Here is a 22537-nt window from a genome sequence, read left to right on the forward strand (position 1 = left end):
AAAAGGATGCAATCTTTGAAAGTGCCATTTTAAAAAATTTTCATTATAAAAAAATTACACTTTTGACTCTCACTGAATCTCTCATTAAAAATAATTTCAACATTTCTCCTGCTTGAATATACCAGTCAACTCTAACATTACTCTTCACAAAGAGGGTTAAAAAGGGTTAAGATAACCCGAAATACTATATGCATGTTGTGAGTTGATCAAAATTATATAAGTGCTGAAAGTTTGGGTACAAAACTTGACAAATCCAATGTAAATTGTGAACCGAAAAAGCCATACTCTGATACCATGACTTCGTTTAAAAACAATATACACCACCCCAAATATATCTTCATGCCCTAAACCATAAACCACGTGACGTTCGTAGAGTCAAGATTGAAGATTCAGACATGTGAAAATCTTCAACTGAAGCTCTCAGCCGCACCTGCTTTCATGGCGATGGCAACTCCTATGGCCTCCCACAGATTATGGCAATGGCGCGCCTTTCATTCCTGTACTACTTTCCATCGCATTCACACCACACAATCGCCGTTTCTTAGCATCTCCACATATCGGGTTCACGTCGCAGCAAGAAATTTAAGCCTTGCGGTCAGCGCAGTTCCCCTGCTCACCTCCAGTCCTCAGACTGATGAACAGCAGCAGAAAACCAATAATAGTAATAAGAAGGATCAGTTCTTATTGGGAAAATCAGAAGGTGAACTCCGAAAACTAGCCAAGGAGCTGGGCCAGGTAAGTACTCTGTTCCTACATTATGTGCAGCCTCTATGTGCATGTTTTCCAAGCAACTTCCTCCCCTCCCTTTTTTTTCAGAATTGTTGCTAAATGTAATATTAACACTAGAAGTCTATGCAATATGTATTATCATTAGGGGTGGTTAAATTGATCTTCCTTGTTTATATATTTATTATCATTAGGGGTGGTTAAATTGATCTTCCTTGTTTATGTATGTATTATCATTAGGGGTGGTTAAGTTGATCTTCCTTGTTTATATATGTATTGTAATTGAAAGTCTGGTTTGCTTTCTTACAGCAAACATACCGAGGAAAACAACTACATGATTTACTCTACAAAGCGAAGCTCAAAGACCTTGATGAACAGAATCAGTGTATGTTTCCTTTCAATCCATCTAGCACCGTTGAACTGATTTTAGTTTACTGGCAGTGAAATATAGAGTAAGACACTTAGTTGTGGGGATTCTCAGCAGCTTAACGAAGCAAGCGCATGAAAGCTTGCATTTTTGAGGCATCCTTTGATGTCCAAACCTTAGGTTTACTTCTTGTACGGAAATTAGTGAACATTTCAAAAGTTACCACTGGATATTTTCAAAACATTTCTTTATCAAGAATGTGTTCAGATCACTTGCCATTAAGATGTCTGAAATGAACAGATTTATCGAGCGTTTAATCTTATTTTGTGGACTGTTGAGTTTGATTCCTTTCTGCTTGCAAACATAATAAAATAGTTTGACGCTTTTTTAACGTTTTCATTAAAATCTTTTACTGTGTGCATCTGTTCTTTTATAAAGATGCAGAGTGCTAGGTTTGTAGTCGAGGTTTGATCAAAGCTTACAGGTCCACTTCATTGGCACAAATGTGATCAGTACCACTTAAATTTCGGGAGGATCTTAAGAATGCGGGATGGAAGGTTGGGCGATCATCAATTCATCATGCTGTGAGCTCTGCAGATGGAACTGTAAAGGTGAACTCTTGTCTTAATGCACTTTCTGTAATACCCCAACTTTGAGCTTGTAAAACTAACATGCCGTGTAAACTTTTCATAATTTCATTTAATAAATGTACCTTGATGGGACCTCAGAGAGAAATTCCTGCATGAGGGAAATAAAGTAGTCTTCATGATGCCGAGATTTTGATGTTAAATATAATGAAAGAAGGTATAGACTATAGGGAAAATCCTATTTCCACTACTATAGGATCATTAATGTGCTCTTACATGCGCAGGAGATAGACTTTTATAACACGCGCAGGGGTAACGCGCCGTTTTTATTTTTCTTATCTAGTTATAAACGTCTATCTCCCGCGCATGTAAGAGCGCATTAATGATCCTATAGTGGTGGAAATAGCATTTTCCTAGACTATAGTACACTTGGTTGCTACATAGTACAATGAAAAATGGGGTTTTCTTGAACTTTACAAGTCACGACATGTGGCACGCACTCAACGATCTGTCATAAATATAGATGGCCCACTATAAACACATCCCAATGTCATCGCACTCAATCTAATGATTAGACAATTATCTACTATTTTTATGTCTAAAATACCTATAAATACTTGGCTTTGAGGAAAAGAAAGAGAGAAATTGCACTTATTAAGGTGAAACCTTGCTGGAGCGAGAAATAAATAGGCATTGAGCAGTTGTTATGAGCAAATTAAGGACATTGTGGCATATTGTTGTGGATCTATGATCCTGAGAATCTGTGATCATTTTGTTTGCAATTACATCCAAGAGGAGATGACAATGGAAGATGGCTATCAAAGTATGCTTATGTATGCTTGTTCCAATGCTCAAGATTGTGTTTGAAGGGTCAAGCTACAACTGTGCAAAGAATTGTAAAAATAAACCTTCGTTCGTGAAGGATTGCGCCTACAACTGTGTGAGAAGGGTGGGAGTTAATGTAGACTCACAATTGTGTGAAGTGTTAAAGTTTGGAATTGCGCGTCAAGGGTTTGGAAGATTGTCACAACAATAGTGTTGTCCTAGTAGATGTATGATATTGTTAGATCTCACAGTGGAAAGGGTTGAATAAGCCATTGTGAACATTGACTATATTGAACTATCTTGCTGAGCTAGTGAGCCCCATGTTTGATTCCACACGGGGATGATATTGTTGGATTCACAATTACACCGAGAGGGGGGCGGGGGTGAATTAGTATAATACAATCTTTTACTTTTTTAAACATTCAAAACACTATAAAGCATCAATCTCATCAACTGAACATGAAACACCAAATATACGTGGAATCCCTTTCAGGAGAAAACCACAAAACTTCTTTAAATAATAATTCTTTGTAGGCACCAAGTTACTGTTACAATAATTTGTAGGCACCAACCTACAAGAGACACCAATCCCTTCAATTTTCAAATTTGTAGGCACCAATTCACAGGAGACACCAATTCCCAATGATTTGCAGACACCAATTTGCAGGAGACACCAATCCCCTCAATTTTGAAATTTGTAGGCACCAACCCATGGGAGACATCGTCACACCAATCCCCTTTGGTTTGCAGGCACCAACCTGTAGGAAACACCAATCTTTTCAATTACTTTGTAGGCACCAACCTACAAGAGACACCAATCATATTTGTTGCTTTGTAATTGCTTTTGCACTTATTATTGGTCGACAATGTCCAATTGGTATGCTCTACGCAAGTCATTGATCCGTTGAACTGGTAAAAAATATGCTTTTAATCTATTCTGAATCGGTCACTCAGTATGCTCTATCATTTGTTCTTCAATGGTTGAACTCTGTGATCTGCCTTGCACTATTCCACCTGCTTCTCTGAACTTTACTTCACTATTTGTGTCTGTGCATTATATTTCTTGCACTAGGCGCTTCCTTCACCCAATTTTCAAACTCTTTTTCTTATGACCAAGCACTTAATGTTGCATATTGGTTCACAAATGGCAAGCACACAATCAAGTGCCTAACTCGCAAGACTTAGCACTCATGTTTCCTCATATGCCCTCAAGACGTGATCACATGCTTATCAGAACTGTGGAACAGATAGAACACCAAAATTTATGTTTATCATGTGCTAGAGTTCAAACCTCAAATTTGACTTTATATCGGCATAAATGAAAAACACCAAATTATTTGAACCTTAGCACCTAGGTTCGAAACTACAAAAGTGCATAGGACCTCATGTTATGACCTAGCACTAACACATATTGGGTAAAGATGATTCAGGGTTCTATCATATGACTTCTTTTTATATTGGTCTTATAGGCCATTGGAGGTTCAACATATCAGCAATCAACCAATATCAGTATATTAGGCTTGTTAGCCACCAAAAGTGGGTAACCCATATGAGAAATTTTTTCTCCTTGCATAGCTAGCTAGCCAACAACCCTATATGATCAACACATTACATGATGCCAGGATCCTCCACTTCTCGCTCCAATTAGATTTCTCTTTCCCATCTAGCATTCCTTCTTGAAGAAAGGTGGGTCATCTATTGGGGGGTACTTTAACCATTTTGTATTCATGTGCTTTCACTTAGTGTTTCGAGCATATTAATATGGATCAAGTGGTGGTCTGGATGATTGATTGATCTTGATTGTATTCTTGTTCCCTCACTTCACCTAGGAGCTTAGTTTTTGGATGTAGTCTAGTGGGACCTCCTTTAAGGCCTTAGGGTTTTAGGAGGGGCGCTATTGGGGAGCCTCTGATTGAAGCAACATGCCCATGATATTTGATATGTACCACTTACTATCTTTCCCTGTATTCATTTCCATTCTTTGGGCTAGTGGTCATTGGTCACAGGGATTAGCACCCTTTCATTATCATCCTTGAGTTTGGGCTAGAAAACTGTCTTGGAGGTTGATGTAGCTAAAAGAAAGAAAAAAAACATAAGAAAGCCATGAAGAAAGAAAAAGATAAAATGTAAAAGATGGTTAGGACATTTGATTAGCACATGGGCAAAAGCTAAACAGGAGCTCTACTCCCATCATTAGCCATCACTCAGTTCCTTAAGTACATGATGCTCATTTATTAAAAGGATCTTTTGTATTGTCCCAACCCTGATGAACGATAAAGTGACTTATCATTAAGGGGTATTAAACCAGCTCACAAAAAGATAGAAAAGAGAGATCCACGCCTTAGAATTCAGCCTCTTCGAGGGGGCAACCTCCTTTACATTACATAAATGAACAATTCTTGGATGATACAAATGACAAAACCTCCTTTCTATATATAGGAGTCTAAGGAGTCACAATATAATCCAGCCGACCTAACAATAATAATATAAAGCCACAAAAATAACAATAGAGGGATTCTATGGGGCACAGAAATAACAATATGGGGGTAATAGGGGCACAACAATATAAATAGGGGGTATAACTATAATAGTAATGGGGTAATCACTAGTATTATAGGGACCCAACATGCCCCTCTCCTTCAAAAAAGGTTATGAAACCAGCTCACAAAAAGATAGAAAAGAGAGATCCACGCCTTAGAATTCAGCCTCTTCGAGGGGGCAACCTCCTTTACATTACATAAATGAACAATTCTTGGATGATACAAATGACAAAACCTCCTTTCTATATATAGGAGTCTAAGGAGTCATAATATAATCCAGCCGACCTAGCAATAATAATATAAAGCCACAAAAATAACAATAGAGGGATTCTATGGGGCACAGAAATAACAATATGGGGGTAATAGGGGCACAACAATATAAATAGGGGGTATAACTATAATAGTAATGGGGTAATCACTAGTATTATAGGGACCCAACATGCCCCTCTCCTTCAAAAAAGTGTTGTCCTCAACGCTTGAGCAGTTCTGGATACTTCTGCATAAAATTCTCATCCTCCCATGTGGAATCTTCAGCGGATAAGTTCTTCCACTTGATAAGATACTCTGAAATTGATCGATTTCGTAGCTGTCGAGTTCTTGTTTCTGTGATTGCTTCCGGTTCCAATATAATTTTTCCTTCCTCATCAAGTTCTGGCAATATTGTTTGAATTGGGAGATTGTCACCTATAACCTTCTTTAAACATGAAACATGGAAAACTGGGTGCAATCGAGAAGCTGCAGGAAGCTCCAATTTGTATGCCATAGTACCAATCTTTTCCAACACCTTGTACGGACCATAATACTTTGGTGATAATTTATTATCCTTCTTAGCTTGCTTTAGGGACATTTGCTTATATGGTTGTAGCCGTAGGAATACCCAATCACCTACATCAAAACTTCTTTCACTGCGATGTTGATCTGCCTGTTGTTTCATTCTATTTTGTGCCAACACGAGGTTATCCTTTAAGAGTTGGAGGACTTGTTGATGTTCGATGTGATGTTCCACTGCCTGAACCTTAGAATTTTCTCTTAAATATGATGTGATGGATGGTGGTTGATACCCATAAAGTGCCATAAATGGGGTCATTTTTGTTGTTGTATGGAAGGAAGTGTTATACCACCATTCAGCTAGAGGCAACCATTTGACCCATTGTGTTTGTTTATCAGATACAAAGCAACGAAGATATCCTTCCAAACATTTTTTTACTATCTCAGTTTGCCCATCAGATTGAGGATGATAAGATGAGCTATGAGCTAACTGAGTACCAAGACAAGAAAATAATTCTGTCCAAAAATTTCCAGTGAAAATGGGATCTCTGTCACTTACAATAATCTTTGGGTTTCCATGTAGCTTTTGAACTGTTTCCATAAATGCAGTAGAAACTGTACTGGATTGAAATGGATGTGATAATGCACAAAAGTGTGCATACTTGGTAAGTCTGTCAACTACCACCATGATGACACTCTTTCCCTCAGACTTGGGTAAACCTGTGATAAAATCCATTGAAACCTCCTCCCAACGTTGGCTTGGAATGGATAAAGGTTGTAATAGACCTGATGTCTTAATTGTTTCAACTTTATTTTGCTGGCAAACCAAACATTCCGCCACAAACTTTTGAATATCTGATTTAAGGAAGATGTTCAAAGGCCTTTGTTGCTTCCGAAGTCCATGAAAATGAATCTTTCTTCAATAATGTTGTTAGAGGTGCTGTTATTCTCCCATAATTCTTAACAAACTTGCGATAATACCCTGTCAACCCAAGAAATCATCGCAGATGCTTTATGGATGTGGGGATTTTCCATTCCTTAATGGCTTTAATTTTGCTAGGGTCTACCTTAACTCCTTCATGAAATACAATATGACCCAAATATTCCACCTCCTGGACTCCAAAGAAACATTTGGATCTTTTTGCATATAATTGTTTCTCCTCCAATAGTTGTAACACCCTGTCAACATGTTCAACATGATCCTTCCAAGACTTGCTGTAGATTAGTATATCATCAAAAAATACTAACACAAATTTTTTAAGGAATGGTTTGAAAATTGAATTCATCAAACCTTGAAATGTTGAAGGTGCATTGGTAAGGCCAAAAAGCATGACCAAAAATTCATAATGACCCTCATGAGTTCTAAATTCTGTTTTCGGAATGTCTTCAATCTTCATTCTAATTTGATGATATCCCGAACGAAGATCCAACTTGGTGAAGTAAATTGATCCATGCAATTCATCCAGTAATTCATCAATAACAGGAATGGGGAACTTATCTTTAATAGTGAGCTTGTTGAGCTCCCTATAATCTGGACACATGCGCCATGATCCATCCTTCTTGTGCACCAATACTACTGGAGCTGAGAAAGAACTTTGACTCGGTTGAATTATACCAGCCTCTAGCATTTCTGCAACCATACGTTCAATTTCACTTTTTTGGACATATGGATATCTGTACGGCCTGATGTTTGGAGGAACACTTCCTGGAATCAGATGAATAGCATGATCATGATCACGCATAGGTGGGAGACCTTTGGGAGTCTCAAATACCTTGGAATGATTGTCCAGGACTTTTTGGAGATCTGGAGAAATAGATGATTCCAATGTGGAAACATCTAGCGAACATAATTGTGCAATTACACCTCTTTGCTCCTTTTTTAGAAGCTTTGTCATTCCATTAGAGCTGATTATCTTTCCTGGTTTCCCTGCAATACCCCTTAATTCAACTTCCTTTCCTTCCACAGAAAATTTCATGAAAAGTTCTTGAAAATTAAAAGCTATTGTACCCAAGGATTGTAGCCATTGGACTCCTAGTACAACATCAGCACCTCCCATTGGAATGGAAATCATTGGGCTAGTCAATACATATTCTCCCATGGATAGCTTGATATTATGGCACTTTCCAAAACAATTTATTGTTCCTCCATTTGCAATCATCACTTGACACTCTGGTGCTAGATATAGGAAGCAATTCAATTCTTTTGCTACCCTACAATGAATAAAATTGTGGGTGCTTCCTGAATCAATCAACACTATTACCTTTTTCTTCTTGATTTTTCCTTCTATCTTGATGGTTTGAGGAGTGGTAATTCCCGCCAATGCATTACAAGATATGGTCGGATTTATTTGTTCTTCATCTAGGCTTTGTTCCTGGAATATATCCTCTTCTTTTGACCTTTCTTGCTCCTTTTCTTCTTCCTCTTCACAATCTATGTAGAATAATTTCTTCTCAGCACACTTATGACCTTTTGTGTATTTGCTATCACAATTGTAACAAAGCCCTTTTGCTCTTTTTTCTTCCAATTGTTGTGGTGTCAACCTTGTAGGTTGTGGAAGACTATGGGCAACAACACTTCCGTCTTTATAGTTGTGAACGGTATGCTTCCTAGTTGTCATAATTTTCCTTTCCATTTTTCTTGCTAACCTGAATGCCTTCTCTAATGAATCAGGTTCCCAAAGGCGCACATCATGTTGGATATTATCCTTTAAAGACCCTATGAACACATCAATCATATGCTCCTCTGGAATATCTTTTACCCCTATGTTCAATTTTTGGAACTCCTCAATGTGCTCCATTATTGAACCCTTTTGTTTGAGACTTATCAATTGGCTAAAAAAAGTGTTGCTTTTTGTATCCTCATAATGTGCTATCAATTCTTCCGTAAAAATTGCCCAAGTGATAAAGTGTTTACGAGAACAAAGCCATTGATACCATACAAACTGATTTGGTTCCAAATATAAAGTTGCCATACGTACCTTTTGTGTGTTTTGCACATTATTGAGATCGAAGAATTGCTCCATCTGTAATATCCATGTGGCGGGATCCTTGCCATCAAACTTCCTCATATCGATTTTTGGAACATGGTGAGTCTTCGATCCAACATTAGAGTCTATGGAATCATGATTAACATTTCTTTTATTCTCATCATGAGTTTCCTTTACTACCTTTTCACCATTAGTGACCCTTTCTTGTAGCAACTTCTTCAATTCATCCATCTTATCATCCATGCCATCAATTTTAGCGTCCATGCCATTCACCTTAGCTTCCATGCCATCCATCTTAGCTTCCATGCCATTTATCTTAGCTTCCACGCCATTTACCTTAGATTCCACGCCATTTATCTTATATTCCACGCCACTTATCTTAGCTTCTGTTAGCTTTTGTGAGCGTGATATTTGTTGCACTTGTTCTTGTAATTTTGATATATCATGTAGCATTTCTTCCTCTTCTTCATGAGTCATGCTAGAGCTTTCAGGTTCTCTACTAGGTGTTTGCATTTTCTTTCCTCGGGGCATCAGTTACCGATAATAATGTTTTACTATGCCCTTTGAATTCCGTTAAACCAAGCTTACACAAAATTAAAAAAAAACTATACACCTTTTTTCACTTTATAGAAGCCTGATATTGAATCTGATGTATCTCTGTAATTTTGGATCCTCCAATTTTGAAATTGCTACCTGTAGTAGCCTTCTGAGTCCTCTTTCCAATGCCACAAGTCTGAGCCAAATTGGATTCTCCAAGGAAGAGTTATGTGAAATCTCCCACAGTGACTTGCTTTTAGATTGGTTCAATAGAGCGAACTTGTATGACGTGTCATGAGTCCTTGTTTCAACCTTTGAATATGAAACACACATACAAAAAACTAGTCCATCCTCTTTCTGTACCTTCTTACGAAATTTCAATCTGATCCCCAGAGAGAAAGTTATGACGATTTTCCCCAGGTCACCTGTTTTGAATGTAATTGAGGAGTCTGCAAAAAGACCAACTTCCTCAGATCATATATCCGCAAATATCACGCGAAAAGCTCTGAAATTTGGACTCAAGGTTTAGCGCGATTTCTTCTCAAATGGGTTTTTTTTGCGACTTCTGAAACGTCATAGAAAAAAATTTATAGCGAAAATGCCACGATGACCTGTTTGGAGCAGCGAAACCCTAGAATCCAAAGCTCTGATACCAAATGTTATGAAACCAGCTCACAAAAAGATAGAAAAGAGAGATCCATGCCTTAGAATTCAGCCTCTTCGAAGGGGCAACCTCCTTTACATTACATAAATGAACAATTCTTGGATGATACAAATGACAAAACCTCCTTTCTATATATAGGAGTCTAAGGAGTCACAATATAATCCAGCCGACCTAATAAAAATAATATAAAGCCACAAAAATAACAATAGAGGGATTCTATGGGGCACAAAAATAACAATTTTCTAGGTGTATGGAGTGTTTTGAAGACCTGAGAAGTGCAAGAGAAGAGTTTACAGAGAGCAAAGAACACGCACAAGTGAAAACGAGCTAATTCCCGAGTATATTTTCTACTAGTAATTATAGGCAAGTAGAACTTTCTAGGGAAGCCAAAACTATCCAATTGGGGACCATTCCTAAGTGTTTGAGCATGTTAATCTTGAATTTGGCTGCTAAATCAAGGCAGGAAAAGCCAAACTTGAACTTTGAATATGGGAGTTATAAATTTGATGTTAGTTTGGTTGGATAGCAAGTAATGAGAGGGGAGGTCATTGAGGATAGAAATGGAAAATAAGGGACTCCTTTGTGTAGCTATAAATAGTTGGGAAGGCATCTGGACAATTCATGGAACTCTGGGTCATTGGGTATGAGGGTTGTTTCCATTGTTTGTCTATGAAAGAGAGTGGCTTTCACAACTGGGAATTTTCTTGAGATTTTCCCCTAATGATATCATGGTTTGGCTAGGGATGGCCAAATGTAGGAAAGAATGAACACAATTGATCCTATGGTCAGGTGGAAAAGTGCACAACTTTCTTTAGTTGTAGGCAAATTATATCAGATAATTATATGCATTTGTCTTAATTGATGTTGTCTAGTTGTAAATTTCTTTGGTACATTGCCTATTTTAATATTACATGTTGTGTATCATATTATTTGGTAATGATTTTTATATCATGACTGAATGAACTTGGTCCATAACAAGGCTTGTCCTCCAGGATCAATGAGAGTACGTAGTCTACCAAATATACATAAATGGTCTTTTGTAATCTTGTTAGGGATCATAATCTTAGTAAATCTTGAATTGGTTGATGAAACTAATTTTGGTTTGGGAAACATAGTATCATAGAAGCCAAGGACTTGATTTCTAGATGTACATTGGTTGGAAAAATTAGTGTCCAACTTCTAAATTATTATAGTTAGTATTTGACTAAAGAATTATTTAAAAATATACCAGAGTTTTTTAAAGATATGGTTAATAGGAAGAATTTTCCACAGGGATGTAGATTAAGTGGTGATAGAGTGTGGTTTAAGGCATTTCTTGGGACATTGCCAGTTCAAATCCTCGATTAGCCTTGTATGTCGCGTGATGGGTTATGTTGGTATGCCTAGAGGTTAAAGTGGTAATGGACACAATCTAACCCATGTCACACAAGTATGAGTTTGACCTAGTTGCTAATTTCACTTGTTCACAAAAACAAAAACAAAAAAAAGGTGGTCAATAGGAAGGATTCACCTCTATAATTGTAGTGGTTAGAGTCTAACCCATGTTAGTCACACAAGTACAAGATAGACCTAATTTCTAATTCTGCTAATTCATAAAAAAACAAGGTCAATAGGAATAATTCACCTCTATAGAACCAAGTTTCTTAATATAAATTGAGTAGAACTGTAACCTGTAGCTATTTACAATTTTTGCATAACAAGATTCTCAAGGACTTGACTAACATCAATATCCAAATAAAAAATGTTTCTCAGAGTACCGTGTGGTTAAAAAAACATCATTTATTTATGGCACCACTGGCTTTGACATTTTAGATATTGTAGATGATGTTCCTCAATTTGATGCAGGTTTACCAACTTAACATTTTCTCCCCTCCAAGAGTTTAATATTATCTCAACCAAAGATGTGTTTACTCACTCCCAAGATGAAAAACCATTAATTAATAACCTGTTGTTAATTATCAATATTGGTCATTAATCAAATATCCATCAAGTTTGGATCAAAAGGTGATAGATTGTGCAAATACAATTTGGTTGCAACAATCTACTATGCTTGAGTACCCATTGTGCCAATTGCCTTTACAAATCTTTAATAGTGCCCTCAGTGAAAGAGGAGAATGGACACAGTTGAATGCAAGAGAGATTCAAGAAATTCCTGTGGAATGGATTCCCTTTGATTCGGTGCAATTCGAACTCACATTAAGAGTAACTCGATCCACTTAACCAATTTTTAAATTCTTATTTACGGTATTGTCAGGTATAAGAGGGTTTGTTTGGAATGTGAAACCACCGGAAACATAGCCTTCACATGGACAAACAAAAAAAAAGAAGTAAGTAGAAAACCATATAGAAAGAAAGAAAGAAATTATTTTTAAAGTCCATGACGCTCAAGATAGTTTATGGGACAAATTGATGCTCCATCTTATTCTTGTATTCAGCCCTTTTCTATGAATTTCACAATCAATTCTCTCATCTTCTCAACAAAACCCTCACTGAATAAATTATCCCAAGAGCTAGCTGCCAGAATATCTACATAACTTTCCATGTTGTCTTTGAAGACCTCACATTCTAAAATTTAATGCTTTTATGTTTCCATTTTTCCGAAAAAGAAAAAAATACATACTCTTTCCTCCCCACTTATTTTGACATTTTCCAGCACCTTGTTTCACAACGGATTTGATGAGAATTATTCCTTAACGGTGCAATAAGAATTTTAGCTCTCCAAGAAATATTGGCCCCTATGTACGTTTTTTGTTGATGATTATGAGTAAGATTAAACTCTTCAATATAATATTTTTTCTTTCTCCCTAACTCTTTATTCCAAATACACTTATGGAATACATCACTTGGGTTAATAAATTTCCACTATCCCTTGGTGAGTATGGTAGCTATTTTCTTTAGATTGGGAAAAAAAGAGGTGGAGAGATATTACATTTCCCACCTGGGATCTTAGCTTGTCATATTAAGAGGAGATCTAAGGACCCATATAATGCAAGTGTTGAGTTGTGAGAAGGAATGTTGAATGAAGTGCCGAGGTGAAAATTTCGAGATCCCGCCTCTCTAACAACAATCCAAGGACTCAGTTTATTACATTCAATAATCCTCTCACTTCTTTATTTCAATAAACATATTTTTGAGTTGATTATCTCCACGCCAACTCATTAAGCATTTTTTGAGTTGGTTATCTCCACACTGACTCACATTTGTATTTCAATCACTCATATTTTATATTTGGGCTATGACTAGTCTTTATAAGGAGATGTGCATTTATAAACCTGATCTCATATTATATTCAAACTTTCTTTTGAGTTTCACTCTCTTAGGTGCACATGTGATGGTTATCCATAAATCCACTTATATTTGAGCATGTTTGATTGTAATTAATCTCTTTTACATAAATGGACTTGGCTCTTTTCACTCACTTTAGTGACAATTGATATTATTTAAGGTGGGTATTCGAAGCCACTTTATTACAAGATGTTTTTTCCAACACCACTTTATAAGAATGATTCAATATCACTCTCCTATTAGATGCATAGGATGGCAGGGATATGTATTATTTCCCTCCTCATTTGGATGAACATGTTAGTGATAATGGTTTTTAACATATGCGACAATATGTAGCATCAATTATTCTTATTTAAGATGTCTATTTTGACACCTCTTAAGATATAAAGTTCAATGATACCACTCTCTTAGTAGATGAGTGGTATGGAAAGGATATGACTCCCTGCCCTCGTCCACTTATGAGTAGGTCAATCTAATTTCTTTATAACAATTAAATATATCAATAGTTTTTTCTTAACTTATGTACAAGTTGTTTCTATGATTACCTCATCAAATGAACTATCTAATAGTACCACTTTCAAAGAAGCTGCATAGTGGTGCAAGGATATATCTTCCCAAGCTTTTCCATTTGATGAACAGATCAATAGAAATGTTCTCTAGTATTCGAACAATTTGTTGATAGTGTTTTCTCAAGGTATTGGATCCACTTGTGTATTGTGTTTTGTCTAATCTTTAAAAGAGAGTAATAAACCAAATTAAAAATAGTTATAATCTTAATTAGCCATGTGATGTCTAAATCTTTAAAAAAGATTAATAAACCAGTTTAAACAAAGTTGCAATCTTAATGAGAGACTTCAAAAGGAGACCAAAAGCCTATATTTTTGGGTTAAAAACACCAAAATCAACTCTCAATCAAAAATAGTGTTACTATTAGCACCATTTTTTTAAAGTCAAAATTACTACATTTTGTAACCATGGCCTTATAAACCTCATAATGGTTCCAACAAAAGCATTAAAATAAATCCTCAAATCTAAAAGTGACACCTACAAAAACATATTTTTTTGGTTTAGGCGGTGGCGGTCAAAATTACTTCTTTCTTTAAATGATGACCTTTAACAATGTGTATACGGTTGCAAGAAAACACTTACATCAACCCTTGAATTGAAAAATGACATTATTAGTAGCACTCTCCTTTTTGGAAACTATAGTTACAATTTTGTTGAGATTCATGGACTTGAGAAATTGAGTTCTTTCCCCAAAAGCTTAACCTCAATATTTGAATTAGTTAAAAACACCCTTGATATTTTTTCAAGCTTAAAATTGCAATTTTTTTGAATTATAATATAAAACAAAATTATTTAATATATATATATATATATATATATATATATATATCAAAGTATTTTACCTTTTAATAAAACTACATTTAGATGACTTAAAAAACAAAAAACACATCTTTTACCCTTATTTAACCCTTTTTAATTAACCATTAAAGAAGAACTATTCAGAAACTAAATTTAAAAACAAATTAAAAAAACTGAATTAATTAAAAAACACACACACGCACAATGTGATCTCTGAAATTGGCCGCACACACCACCACCCCCGACTCGTGGGCCCCACACCTCATTGCTCCTTTCGTCAATGAAACACATGGAAGATGATCTTTGAAATTGGCCCCACACATCACAATGTCTGGCTAATGCACCCCGCATCTCGTCACTACTTTCGTTAATGGGTACGTGGAGAATTAGAGAGGGTGAGACCGTTAGAGGCAACAGGGGGCTAAATGGGAAAGGTCGAGTTTGGATCAATTTTTTTACCTTGAGATAAGAACATTTATGTCCAACTAATGACCACAAAGTAGGTCAAAGGGGTTGTTGAGTAGAATGATGTCCATACAATGCAGGAGAACCAAACGGTCTCCTATAAAAAATACAATGCATGAATATAAAAGGTACAATGCAGGAACATAAAATATACAATGTATGGAATGCCTTGACAGAGAAGATTCGGGCCTAACATCCGAGGTTGACTGAAGAACACTGAAAAAAACTCCACAAAGTTTATGTCCTGATGAAGGGCCAGTGGGAGGTGCGGATTGTCCACTAAATCATTGTCTGGGGGAGTTCGCACATTGTTGAGGTCTGGAGGACCTAGTCTGTCTCCCAGGGATGGATCTGAGACAGTTTTGTTGCTGAGATCTCGTGTGGCAGGGTGAGGTCCCATAGATCCTCACTGGTTTAGAGTCTGGATATGAAACGGTATCAATCGTTCTCTTTGTGCCCCTGTCTGAAGGTAGTACCCTGAAAAATGTCGTGATCCTCTGTGTGGGGTCTGGTCTGATGGGAGGCTGAAGAATATGCACTCGGAACCTGAGAGCCTCCTGCATATATAGGGCCAAACATCTCTGATTGGGATATCTGAAAAAGTTTGCGAGGGTCTGAGAGTCTCTAAACAAGAAATGGAACCTTCCTCTGATCTCATAGTAGATAGGACATCCAAAAATGAAGTGCACCTCAGTCTCTACTTCCTGTAAATGAAAAACCTGGAATATTTTGTTTGGTCTATCAATCTGGTGGTCCGTCTCTACTCGAAGTCTATGAGAACCTACTCTCAACTGACCTATAGGAATGCAAAGAGCATGCATCTAGTGGTGAAGCGTATGCTTGCGCTGAATAATGAACTTGTCTCTCAACTCTAAGAAGTGCTCAGCATAGAAGATCATCTTTGTGCACAACCCTCCTGTAGGATTGACTTAGGTGACCTAGACGAACTGCATGTAGATGTCCTCCTTGATAATCTTGTTCAACTCTTGTCTAGTAGGTAGAAGGTGACTAGGAGCATCCAAGGAATATCGAAAAGGATGGAGACGATCCAACTGAATTTCGACTGACTCTAAGAGATCTAAAACTTTTGTAAACCAACATCTAGCCTGGACCGAGGGAGTATAACGGGAAATAATCTCAGAAGAGCGATATGCCAATTAAGGGTATCAGTCCCTACTATTTATCGAGTCTGCAAATCCCCGGACATGATGCAAGAATGAGACTAAATTGAAGATTGTCTCATGCCGAAAGGGCTGAGCTCCAAACTCTGCAAGGATGATGTGTTGAGGTACTGTTTGTTTGAATCTAATGATGTGGCGAAGAAGAAGAATATGGACTCTCTCAACTGAAGCCCAATCTGACTTAACTAAATATAGCCCCCAAATCACTGAGCCATATAGAACAGTGGGACAGATCAGGGCGTCCATGAGGCTCATCTTGGATGAGATGTCCTGGAAGTGATATCGAAAGCATTGTCTCTTGAGAAGGGCTAAGGATCCATATCCTTTTTTGATCCGAGACTAAAGCGTTGCTCGCAAACTGAAGCGGGGACCTGAGAATTGCACCCCCAAGTACAAATACGTGCTAGTGATCTCAACCTCCTCCCCTCTGAATAGGAAGTGAAGGTCTGACTTTTTCTTCACCCCATTGAAGATCATAATCTTGGTTTCACCCAAGTCGACCATCAACTGTCGAAGATTGCAAAACAGAGCTAAGGCATCCAGTTGCCTCTATTATCCTTCTGGAGATGAGAATAGGAGGACCATGTCGTTAGCAACGAGTAGAATAGATATCAGGACCGGTGAATAAGGCAGCCATCAATGTCCTGGATATGCTGGTGTAGAAAAGGCTCCAGCTCATCAATATAGATCCTAAACAAGGTAGGGGACAATGGACAACCTTGTTTAACCCCAATAGTGCTTCGGATGAAATCAGACATCCCATGAGCCATGCGAAGATGACCAAGGAAGGACGCATATAGGCGCTTAATAGTTGTCAATAGGGTCGCCAAGATGCCAATATCTTTGAGTCTCTAGAGTAAGGCTTCCCTTGGAATAGAGTCAAAAGCTTTCCGAAAATCTACGAAACAACAATAGATTTTCGAAGAGCGATGTTGTGCCTCCTTAATCACGACGTGGAGGGTGAAGATGTGGTCAATGGTCTGATGAGCTAGTCGAAAACCTGTCTATCCCCTAGCTCTAAGTTGTCTTTGCTCAAGGTCACTGGAGAGATTCCTATGTAGAATAGTAGCATACAACTTCAAGAACGTGTGGCCCACCATGATCGTTTTGTAGTTATTGGCATTTGAGTTGGAGCCTAATTTGTGGACCAGATCGATGATCTGGTGTGACCATGTTGGTGGAAAACCTTCATGGACTACATGGTTAAAGATATCATCCAAGTAACTAACTAAAGCACGGAAACCATGTTTAAAGAAATCTGCTTGGTAGCCTTCCTCATCGACTGCTTTGTTGTTGTTCATCACCCAAATGGCCTCTCTAATATCTTTGTCTGAGAATAGGTATAGGAAGGGGGTGGGGAGGTAACATGAATTTGGCCCTGCCCCGTAATATCATAAAGGTTGGAATTGTGAGAGAACATGGATGTATGCTCGAGGTCAGATGGAAGAGGGGAGCGTCGGGGAAGGATGGTATGCTAGAATTGTTTAGGGGAGTGTGTTGGCAATATTGTCATTGATGGCGAAGGGGCATTGAAGGAATGCAAGGAGCGGCAACAAGCATAAAGGGAAGGAGCAACGAATACTAAAAGAAGGCAAGGAAGGAGGAGGAGTTGTGATACATTGAAATGTTTTGATAATGTTGCAGAGATTGCTATGTTGAAGAATTTGTTGTGATGTAAAATTGTTGATTAAGTTGAATTGTTGTGATGCAAAGGCAAGACCCCAAGGCAAAGGCAAAGATGTTGCAAAGATTGTTGTGATGCATTAATGATAAATATCGATATTTGATGTTGGCATTAGGTTGATGCATTTAATGATTACATGTGGCTGAAATTAATATTGGATGGATTATTTATTTTTGTTTTCTAATATTCATGATATGAAGAGTTTGGAAACGAATGAGTGGAAGGTAAAGGGTCAAGCCTATTCACTTCATATTCCTATATGGGATACAAACAACCAACAAACTATCTTTATAAAATATGTGATTTTGGAAGGCATTGAGAAGGTTAGAGAATGGGAGAATGTGAGGGAGATGATTGAGCTATTATGCATTAGTTACCTGGTACTTATGAAGCTGATGTGAAGCAGATTTGAAGGGAAGAAGATGCAAAAATTATGACCAGGTAAACCAATGCATTGTTATTTCTTGTTTGCATTAGGAGATGGTAGTCTCCTTTCAAGTAGTGGCTTGATAAACATTAGGTTGGAGCCTGTTGAGGTAGGAGCCTCATGTGGGTTGTAGCCTACAGAAAACATATGGGAGTTGGAGCTTCCTTGTAGTTGCAGCTTGCAGAAAATTGAGGTAGCAACCTCCTGTAGGTTGGAGCCTACAAAAAATCAGATGTAATAAGGAGTAGGAGCTTGCCTTTGCATCACAACAATAATAAAATTGTGGTTTTCTCCCTTTATGGGTTTCCACATATATCTGGTGTCAATATGTGTTGTTATCATGTGTTGATGTGATGTTTTGATTAGCTTATTACTTGTTGTTTACATATTCAATATGCTAGCCATTATTTGTTAAGTTACTCATGCATTCTTTCAGTTAATGAGATTAAGGACAACAATTTTAATGTCCATGGATATACTAAACTGATTCACCCCCCCCCCATTTTAGTCAAGTTTTCATAAGAGGGGGCACAGAGAGCAGAAATTTCTTGTCTTCTATGAGAGACAAAGAGTCGTTTATTATGACGAAGGAGATGATGGTAAGAAGATTTGAGGTTAGGGTAGAAGGGTTGAGAGTGGGTGAAAGCATATCGAAGTTCTCGATGTAGAGTCTTGCATTCGTCATCCTACCATTTTTTAATGGGGAAGATCCAACTTTTTGGGAGGTGGAAGTGGAACGAGTGGAGTGAGGGAAGGATTTGAATGTTGCTTCCCAAATGGAAGATGAAAGACGAGCGTATTTGGTGGAAGTAGAATCAAGCAAGGATAACTAGGTCTCTGATGGGAGGTAGAGGAGAAGATGTCAGGGTCACCTTCGTCAAATCGAAAGGTGGTTCGGGTGGGGAGGTGGAGAGATTCTTTCATGCGTGTTTTTAAACTTTGGAGAAAATGGGTTAAGTGGGGAAAGGCGAGTGGAGTGATTTTTTTTCGTGGGGAGGATGTTAAAAGAATAAATAAACAAAGTTAAGTGTATAGCAATTTTTTTAAATATTTTTATAAAACTCTGTTAATATTATACTTGCATGATATTACCCATTGAATTTCCCTTCTTTTTTCACTGATTGTTATTTTGTTTTGACTAAAAAAATCTGTAGTTTCTCAATAATTTAAAATTTTATTATTTTTTATTATTATTTAAATTTATTTATCTACAAGGTGACTAGTTTAAATCTTATTATATAATCATTGTATTGGAGGCTACTATTTAATAACTTCCATTAATAAGCCATGATCGACTCTAACTCTGACTTCTATGCGAAAGACGACTTGTTATATATGCGCTAGAGGTATTTATTCAGAAATTTCAAATGGAGTTGTCTTTAGTGTGACTTTTTGGACTTTCCGGTGCCGGAATCCAATAGAAAAATTTGAGATGAAATCTTGATTTGTGTTATTTAAACTAGTTTTTTCACTGTATATATGGATTCAGCGCCTTGGAAAACCCCTAGGACACTTCGATTGCACAAGATTACCCATCAAGCTTGTGATTTCAATAAATTCCTGCCGGATTTGAGAGAAATTTGACCGGAAAAACCCATCGTAAAAGCTTCCAAAATATTGCACTAAAAACAACTCCATTTCAAATATCTGGAAGTATATGAGGCGACGTCGCTTAATCGAGGAACAAGTCTAGAAAGCATCTATGAAGCATATTCTATGAGTATTTATTCAGGATATTTTAATTTTGTGGAAGCATGTGAGGCAGTGTCGCTTAACTGAGGAGCAAATCTTGAAAGCATCTATGAAGCATATTCTTCATCAACAAATAATATTTCATGCTTCAATGGACTCCGGGGTCCCTCTTTCTGTTATTTGAGAATCCCAGCAAAGTTGCTTTAATTAGCAATAAATCAAATTCCTTCCTGAAATTATATTTGCAATAGATTATTTTTAATGTATTGTTAAGTATAAATTTATTTATTTTGTTACTTAAAAAAAATTATATGTTTTTAAAAAATTTATAATATATATTTTTATTTATAGGTGTAGTTGTTTAATTTGTTCTATTTTTCACAATATCAAATTTATAGCATATGTTTTTGAAATAATAATTAATATTTCTCTAATTTTTTAATAATCAGTGATTTATTTTCTTAATTTTATAAAATTTTATGTGTGTTTTAAATTTTATTTAAAATAATAATTATTATGTACAATTTTTATTTTTATTTTTGTATGTTTGCACTATTTCTTGTGTTTATAGGATTGTACTTTATGCATAGTATATTTCTTTTTCATTTGGTGTTGTATATTTCTTTTTCATTTTATTGATGTTGCATGCAAACCTAAAAAAACTATAATCGTGTTTTATATATATGCGTTGAAATAGTCAAAAGTGTACTTTTATAGTTGAAAATAATATATATATATAACTAACCATTTTAATCAAATCAATAATATGTAACTATCAAATCTATAACATACATCTATTTGCACATAATGTATTTAACATAAGAAATATGAAAAATGAAAAATGGTGACTTCAGAAATAAACCAAATTCACAATATAACCATATCCAAAATTATTAAAACTACATTCAATAATATTTAAAATAAAATAAAAAAACAAAAATAATAAATACATCAGAGAATATTACATTCTGTTGTCTAAATGAAATTAAAAAAACTATTACATTTTTTTTGGTTTAAATGCAATTGTTTTGTGTTGCAAAATAAGATATAAAGACAATAAAAATCAATCACAGAATTCAGAAATTCGCGTTGCTTGACTAGCATTTCAGCTGTATGCATAGAATCTCGTCAGCTCTTCTTGTGCCATTTTTCAGTTGTTATGTTTACTGTCACTCGATTAAAAATGGAGTTGTTTTTAGTGGACTTTTTAGAGATTAGATTTTGGCGGAAAAATTTGAGGTGAAATTTTGTTTTGTGTTATTCAAACTGGTTTTTTAACTGCATATTTGGATTCAGCACCCTCAAAAACCCCGGGGATTATCCATCAACCGGCCATACAGATGGGTGATCATGACGATGCCTCGCAGTGCAAGCTAAGAAAATAGATGAGTCGCCATTTTTGTTTCCCGTTGATTATATGTAATTTTAATTTTTTATTGTATTTATTTTAATTTAACTATATTTAAATTAATATTAGTTATTTAACTATATTCAAATTATTTTAAAATTTTATTTTATTTTAAATAATTAAAAAAAATTATTATTTATTTATTTTTAAAATTAAATTTAAAATATATCTTTAAATTTTACAAATTTGTTTTTGAAAAAATATATTTTTTAAATAATTTTATTTATTTATTTTTAATTTATTCTCCAACCTCCTAGGGGTTTTATGCTATGGTTTAAAGAATGTTATTATTTTAAAAGTTTTGTTCAAAATATTACTTGCAATACCTTTTTGTTATTTAGGGGCTAATTTTTTGTTTTTATTTCTAATGATTTTGTTTCCAATCATATAGAGTTTTTATATTATATTTTTAAGGAAGAGAGGTTTTAGAGTTTTTATGTTATTTTTTTTAAAGAATATTAAAATTTTAAGTTTAATTTTTTAAAGTGTTTTTTAGGGAAGCTAGCAATCTCTCCAAATATATGCAACAACCTTCAAGTTAGAGATATTAGAGACGTCCAAAGATAACACGAAATTGGAGCTAGATACTCTAATGGGACATCTATCTAGAAATTGGAGCTAAATTTCATACTCTAATTGGACACCTATTCGGAAACTGAAGCTAGATGTCATATTCTAATGGGACACCTATCCTTCCAGCCTTACTATGACAGGGCATGGTGTCTCCCTGTGGGATTTGAAACGGGGTGGAGGGGATAACATCTCATTGAGACAACCACCCCAACTTTAAGTTCATAATCTTATTAGTACCATTTTTTTCTTACTTGGGGTTGATTTTAAGATTTGGTTCTAAAGACACCAATTATCAAGAATATGGATCTCATGAGAGCATAGCTTCTCAATTTTAGATGGATGTATTTAGATTGATTTTATACTACTAGTCGCAATGGTATAGGTTGTTGGGACCATCTTTTCAAGAAAATTGTAATTTTGACCTAGGAAAAAAATGTGTCAATGTTAGTGGTACTT

At 36.1% G+C, this 22537-nt stretch overlaps 1 protein-coding gene across 1 annotated transcript; it reads left to right on the forward strand.

The window, feature by feature from the left end:
• The first annotated feature begins 361 nt into the window (after positions 1-361).
• On the forward strand, positions 362-1749 carry LOC149246699 (uncharacterized). The gene is made up of 3 exons (XM_089442279.1): positions 362-735; positions 1036-1111; positions 1607-1749. The coding sequence occupies exons 1-3, from the start codon at positions 439-441 to the stop codon at positions 1747-1749; spliced, it is 516 nt and encodes a 171-aa protein (XP_089298405.1). The 5' UTR covers positions 362-438.
• The last annotated feature ends 20788 nt before the right edge of the window (positions 1750-22537 follow it).

The sequence above is a fragment of the Pinus tabuliformis genome, chromosome 7 (assembly GCF_031772625.1).
Source record: "Pinus tabuliformis cultivar Carrire ecotype Pingquan chromosome 7, CPIR1, whole genome shotgun sequence".
Lineage (NCBI taxonomy): Eukaryota > Viridiplantae > Streptophyta > Pinopsida > Pinales > Pinaceae > Pinus > Pinus tabuliformis.

What these genes read in the sequence shown, in the direction of transcription:
- LOC149246699 (XM_089442279.1), top strand. Translation starts at nt 439, where the DNA reads ATGGCGATGGCAACTCCTATGGCCTCCCACAGATTATGGCAATGGCGC. An exon ending in TAGCCAAGGAGCTGGGCCAG is followed by an intron (nt 736 to 1,035) that starts GTAAGTACTCTG and finishes GCTTTCTTACAG; the next exon opens with CAAACATACCGAGGAAAACA. An exon ending in CCTTGATGAACAGAATCAGT is followed by an intron (nt 1,112 to 1,606) that starts GTATGTTTCCTT and finishes AAATGTGATCAG; the next exon opens with TACCACTTAAATTTCGGGAG.